General features: G+C 34.1%; 1 protein-coding gene across 1 annotated transcript; it reads right to left on the bottom strand.

The window, feature by feature from the left end:
* Positions 1–4,149: 4,149 nt before the first annotated feature.
* LOC111882892 (protein SLOW GREEN 1, chloroplastic) lies at positions 4,150–6,211 on the bottom strand. The gene is made up of 4 exons (XM_023879266.3): positions 5,405–6,211; positions 5,165–5,311; positions 4,997–5,077; positions 4,150–4,503 (listed from the first exon to the last, which is right to left on the bottom strand). Exons 1-4 carry the CDS (start codon positions 6,047–6,049, stop codon positions 4,318–4,320), a joined length of 1,059 nt encoding a protein of 352 aa, XP_023735034.1. The 5' UTR covers positions 6,050–6,211; the 3' UTR covers positions 4,150–4,317.
* Between the last annotated feature and the right edge of the window lie 734 nt (positions 6,212–6,945).

Below are 6,945 nucleotides of genomic sequence, written 5' to 3'. Positions count from 1 at the left end.
TCTGGCAGCAGCAACAGCCTCAGTCAGCGCTGCATACCACTCATCAAAAGTCTCGATCAATGTGGTCTTGATGTCCCCAAACATCTCAGGAATCTCAGCTCGGATGGCAGCAGCCACCTCCTCGTGAATCAATCGACGGATCTCCTCGTCGCTGACACCACTACTCTCAGGTGTGTGTCGAGTCCCAACCATGATGCCTCTGAAATACAACAATAATCATCAGAGACTCGATCGAGCATACTCATACTCGATGACGCAACCCTACTCGTCCTCCGTTGTCCAAAAGATTCTTACTTCGAATGCCCACTGATCCGGTGTCTTCAGTAGTACGGGCCCAATACTATTGACCACACCGCATCAGCATTCACTCCAAGTCCTCCTCCTTGGATCTTGGATTACAAGTACTCTATTCTTATGAGCTCCTAACTGCTATCTACTCACTCTCAAAGCATCTCAGAAGTAGAAATCTCTTAGGCTAAGGCATCACAAATCAGGCCACTTTAGTCCTAATATGTATACCTAGCCTACTCTAGCATGCATAATGTAACATAACATATCTCATAACACATAATGTAAGGGTACTTTTGGGGATTCACCAACCGGGCGCTGGCTGATCGTACACACGACTATGCTCTGTTTGTCTTAAAACTCTTTTTACTCTTTTCAAAAATTTTACTTCATTATCAAAATTTTCCTCAAATCCTCAGTTTGAGTTCAGATACGCCCGAAGATACATCTGAATCCCTCAAACCAAGGCTCTGATACCAACTTGTAACACCGTAAAAATTTGAACAATTTTCACTTTTGAAAACCATAAAATATCATTCACAATTATTTTAAAAACATTGTATCAACATTGTATCAGTACAAAACCCCAAGATCATAATATATAAACTCCAATGTGCGTGTGTACAAATCATGTCGGCGCCTTCCCGCGCTCATCACTGGTACCTGAAACACATAACACAACAACTGTAAGCATAAATACTTAGTGAGTTCCCCAAAATACTGTATACAACACATACGCCACTCGAGAATATAATACGACCCTCCGGTCGATGTGTCTCAGCGAGACCCTTTAGTCCCGTAGCTCGTTGGACACTCTGGTCCAATCATAGCTCGTTGGGCCCTCAGGCCCGGTCTGTATCGTTGGACCCTTCGGTCCGGTCTATAACATCATACAACATACATATAACACATAACACATAATCTCATACATAACACATAAGACCCTCTGGTCCTCATATAATACCACTCTAGGTAACGTATAGTGAGAAGACTCACCTCGGTGTCTCGGTAAGTCTCTGACTCGGTAGAAATGTGATCTAGCCTCCGCCTAATCACATAAAGTAAATACTCTCATAAATACAACTATGCTCAACCCTAAAAGTCAACAAAGTCAACGGTCAAACTTTGACCCGACTAGTCGAGTACACTAGGGCGACTCGGTGAGTCTACACGTGTCTACTGACTCTCTTAGTCCCTCTCTTGGCACGTCGAATACTTCCCCTGACTCGACGAGTCACACCTAGCATGAATCGCGGGGCCACCCTGACTCAACTCGCCGAGTCTCAAGAACAACTCGGCGAGTTCCGCCTCGAACTCCAGTCCCCCTAACTCTCCCTGAATCACCGAGTTATTCCCCAACTCGGCAAGTTTACTCATTAAGTGATTTACGGGAAACCCTCATCCTACTCGCCGAGTCTGTTCTTCGAACTCGACGAGTTCATGCCATGCACAAACTCCATAGGTCTCCTAAGGTCAGATCTGTTCCATACATTCATAGATCTAGCCTTCCCAAGCATGATAATCACGTAAAGTTCAGACCTTGACACTCATATAACATCTAAATGGTCTAACTTGGTGATTTAGCCCCAAAAATGACATTCCAAGCTCATGGCTCCCAAAATGACTCATAAAGCTCCAAGGGTTAAGGTCTCTGGACCTCTTTAGGTCCAGATCCAGAACATAGACTCGAGAAGGGACCAAATGCTCCACTTATTCAACCTCTAAAAGGGTTAGAAAACCCTAACACTAAGAATCAACACCAAAACTGAAGAAGGTCCGAGCAAAATACCTCAATATGGTCTCTAAGAACTCAGAAATCACCAAAATCGCACCTCCTTTAGCCTCCTCTTGCCTTGGTCACCTCTTTCTTGCAAAAACACCAACAAAAGGATCAAGAATGGCCTCTCCTTCCTCACAAACGCTCTAGATCTTTTAGGGTTTCTCTCTGGGGGTTGGTGGTCGTAAATGACGGCCCTAAGGGCCCTTAAATAGGTCTTAAACCCTGGAAATTAGGGTTTCATTAAACAGCGTGGACTCGCCGAGTCCACTCATGAACTCGCCGAGTCCAGCTGTGAATTCGGATACGAATCCGCGACCATACTCGGCGAGTTTAAACACCAACTCGCCGAGTCTCCTCACAACTTCCAAAAATAAACGAATGAAATATAATACCTGGGAATCCGAATGTTACAATATTTCCTAAAGATATTTTTATAGTCATTAAAAGTTTTCAAATAAGTTGCTTAAAATAACTTACAATAACAATAGTTAAAAATAACTCTATATAAATGAATATATTGTTACCTTTAAAATCAAAAAATAATGTTTGATGTATTAAATAATTATGATGATAGAAATTAAAAAATTACGCAAATAAATTTTAAAAAATTAATTAACAATAACAACAAATATAAATTACATTAAACCATATATAATATTTAATTTTATTAATGTGTAATTCGTGGATAGAAGTCATTCATACGATTAAGATTATGAAGTTATAATATATATATATATATATATATATATATATATATATATATATATATATATATATATAATATAATATAATTCAAAATAATCAATATATTATATCAATTTAGTATCCGAATTATTATATCAAATTTAACAACAACGTTATTGTTATATTTAAAAAAACATATATTTGTAAAAACTTCGACTATATAGGTGTTTCTGTGTATTAAATGTCAACTCAAATATAAATTTCAGTTCCATTTAAAAAACCAAAGAATATTTGTAAATAGTTAAAAGTGATGAATTGAAGTGATAAATGCAAAAACTAAATTTTAATCTCAAATTAACTAAAGTATTTCCTAAATATATTTTTATAATCATTAAAAGTTTCGAAATAAGTAGTTTAAAATAACTTAAAATAACAATAGTTAAAAATAACTCTATATAAATGATTATATTGTTAGCTTTAAAATAAAAAAACAATATTTGATGTTTTAAATAATTATAATGATAGTAATTAAAACCTTAAGCAAACAAATTTAAAAAATGAATTAACAATAACAAAAACTATAAATAACATTAAATCATATATTATATTTAATTTTATTCGTGTGTAACTCGTGGGTAAAAGTCATTCAACCAATTGAGATTATAAAGTTATAATAGATTTATATATTATTATATAATTCAAAATAGTCAATATATTATATATCAATTTAGTATACAAGTTATTATATCAAATTTAACAACAACATTATTTAAATATTAAAAAAACATATATTTGTAAAAATTTCAACTTTATAGGTTTTTTTGTACAACGCGCGGGCATTCACCTAGTTATGATATATTTTGTTGTTATACTAATCAGTTAACCCTTAAATTGACAAGTTTTTATAGGAATTTGCAAAAGCCAATAACCCAAGTGCATACTTGTGTCACTTGATTTATATGTTTTACCTTAAATTGGCAACATCAAAAAGTTTAGCTAAAATGAAAAGGATTCAAATGGCTTGAATGCTCAAAATCTCAAAAGTGCATTTTTATGCACATAACTTCCAAAATTGATTTCGATAACCTCCAATAGAACTATTGAGAGTTACCATTTAAGTCTGCCGTTATGCAACATGTTTAACACAGCCTATCAAACACTTAAAAAAACCCTACATTCTCTTACCCATTAAAAGGTTAGAATCATTCCACACTAAATTTAATTTTATTCTATTAAACTTTATAATAATATTTTCACTAATTATTTATGAACGAAAGAAAAAGATTTCTTGATTGAATCTCCTAAGTCCTAATATCAAGCCAAAAAACCAACGTTTCTTGACAAATTTGCCCTAACAAGTAACATTATTCAAATAAAGATGATCACAGCATGAGATATATAAGAAAATATACCCAAATGAGCACCTTTTTTTTCAACACCACAAACCTTATAACTACATAACACAAAATTTGCTATCAAAAAACTATTTAAATCCAAAAGAAGACAATAACTGACAACAGGACAATCTCATGAAGCATATAAGCATATCATGAACAAATAAATGCCTATTTCTTGTATGAAAACTCGGGTTTCATCATTTTTTTTCCATGTTGTCTAATTTCGTTTTTTGCTGCCAATACGACATCATCCAAGAATCCTCTCTGAGGAAATTCATCAGGTAGAAGGCTTTGATATGTCAAAAATTGTTCTTCAGCTTCCTCCTTTTTATCAAGAAGGCTGTATACGATTCCCTGAATAAAAATATAAATTTAATCATATTAATGCAAAATCTTCCCAATAAATTCTTCACATTTCTAAATTTACAGAGCAAAACAACAAATCCAGCATGTAAGAAAAAAGATTGCCTTTATATCATGGAGTAAAATACATCTCATCCATCATAATGTTACATACAGTTAATGAACATTTTGCTTATCTTTTTCTATCAATATATCATCAAAACTGCAACTTTCCCACATTTACATAATCTAAAATCATATATACACCAATTTCCACCTAATTGGCCAAGAAATGTAACCATTAGATAAGGATTTTATTGATCTCATTGTTAGATGATGAGATTAAAAGTAATAAGATGAACTTTGAGTAACATTTAGGTGTTGTTACCTTTTAAATTAATGAACTTAATGAGGTTAGTCTTAATCCAATAAGCTACATATGGGTGATTCTTTTTTATTTGATTCAGAAAGAATGACTTAATAGAGAAAGTGATTAAAAAAACACCTGACAAAGATAAGGACGAAAGTCCCTAGGATTTTCATCTATAAGATCTTTGAATAGTTTCAAGGCTTCATCAAATCCCCCCTGCATACCACACAAGAATTTATAAATATGTCATCAAAGTACAAAAATATAAAGAATGAACTTTGGTAATTTTAAAGTATATATCACCTTCACAACATGCATTTGTCCAATTAATAGTCTTATGTTCCTTTCTTCTGAAACTTTTTTCTTTTGACGAGCGATTTCCAAAGCCTTATTTAGCATCTCAAACACAGCAGGTCCTTCATGATTCTTGTGCATAACCATAGCAAGCCCCTATAGAAACAGTAATCAAATCAATATCGAATTAGAATCAAGAACAACAATTAATCTTCTTAAATAATATAGAGAAAGGAGAAACAATTATACATGTAAAGCTCTAAGCAAGAGGGGTCTCTCCTTCAAGATAGTCTTGAAATAACTCTTAGCCTTGCTATATTCCCCAATCATTTCATGACAAAGAGCCTGCAACAGCCTCCATTCAACTTCCTTGGGTTCAATAGAAATTAGTCTTTCCACATACTTGATAGCCTCTTTCGTTTTCCCTCTTTTCATCTTCGCATGGAAAACCGACTTCAAAGCCTCGACACTTTTCGGATTATCCTCCAATAATTTCATATACAGAATCTCTTCATTGTCGATTTCGTTATCTTGAGTCACTGAGCTTTGAGTTTGAGTACTTTCATGTGCGGGTTGTGCTAATACAGGCTTCTTATTGAAACATCCCATGAAAATGAATGACCCAACAAGCAAAATTACAACTCTTTCGGACACGAACTTGGTGATTTGTTTATAAGGCGAAGAGGAAGAGGTGATTAGGGGGTAATATGAAATGGGTTTCTTGAGATAAGTGATTATGGAAGTTGGTTTGTGGGAAATTTTGAGCATGGAGTTGAAATATAGTGAATTTTGAAGTAGTATCGATGATTTTTGTTGAAGGTGTGTTTGAGATTGGGGATTTGGAAGAAGGCGTGTAGGATAATGAAGTGAGAAAGTGTTTACGCATGAACCCATTCCGGTGACTTCGACGGCCGAATCCCACCCAGATTGGGTGATCCGCGGGTACAGTCTGGTTTCAAATCCTTTTGGCGAATGACCAAAATTGCTTCGAGGTTTTTGTAAAGGTCAAAAACCCCAGTTTGAGAATTGGGCAGGGAAGGAAGAGACAAATTGCATTAAAAAAAATTGTATTTTTGAGTTTTTGACATTAACTCCTCGAACAGAACCGCAACAAAAGTTTGTAGCCTAGCGGTATTAGGTGGTGTCCTTCCTCCTTAAAATTGAGGGTTCAAGTTCTGTGATGGACATATGTGGATTTAAGTGTTATACATTATATTTACCGGTTCAAAATAAAAAAAAAATTCTCAAATAGAAACAATTAATTTTTGAGGAAATTGTTTTTTTACCGATAGGTGGGTTGTGGTATTGGAAAATTCAATAAAGAGACCGTGATCTATTAAGGGATAATGACTTAAAAAAGTAATATATTTTTCAATTTGTACATATTTGGTCACTGAGTTTTTTTTCGTCCACATTTACTCATTCAACTTGTTGAACTGTACACATTCAGTCCTTATGACCGATTACTTCAGGTTAGCCAAGAAAAATGATTTAATAAGGTAATATATTTCTCATTTTGTACACATTTAGTCCTTAATATTTTTTTGTTTCAAAATAAGTCATTTTTGTTTTTATACACATTCAGTACGTATGAATGTTTTCTTTAGGTTTTTCTCACGACATCTTACGTAGGACAATCATTGATGAAGTGTGTGAGGATGTTGATGTTTATGTGTAATGTCTCATTTTCACAACCAAGAAATTTCATTTTTAAATAAGGCAAAACTCCCTAATTATAAATCCATTATTAAGAAAAAAACGTTTATTCAAAAATACATTTATTGAAAATC

This window comes from Lactuca sativa, chromosome 4 (assembly GCF_002870075.4).
Source record: "Lactuca sativa cultivar Salinas chromosome 4, Lsat_Salinas_v11, whole genome shotgun sequence".
NCBI lineage: Eukaryota > Viridiplantae > Streptophyta > Magnoliopsida > Asterales > Asteraceae > Lactuca > Lactuca sativa.
The sequence above is the reverse complement of the archived record's forward strand: the minus strand, read 5'-3'. Positions and strand labels throughout refer to the sequence as shown.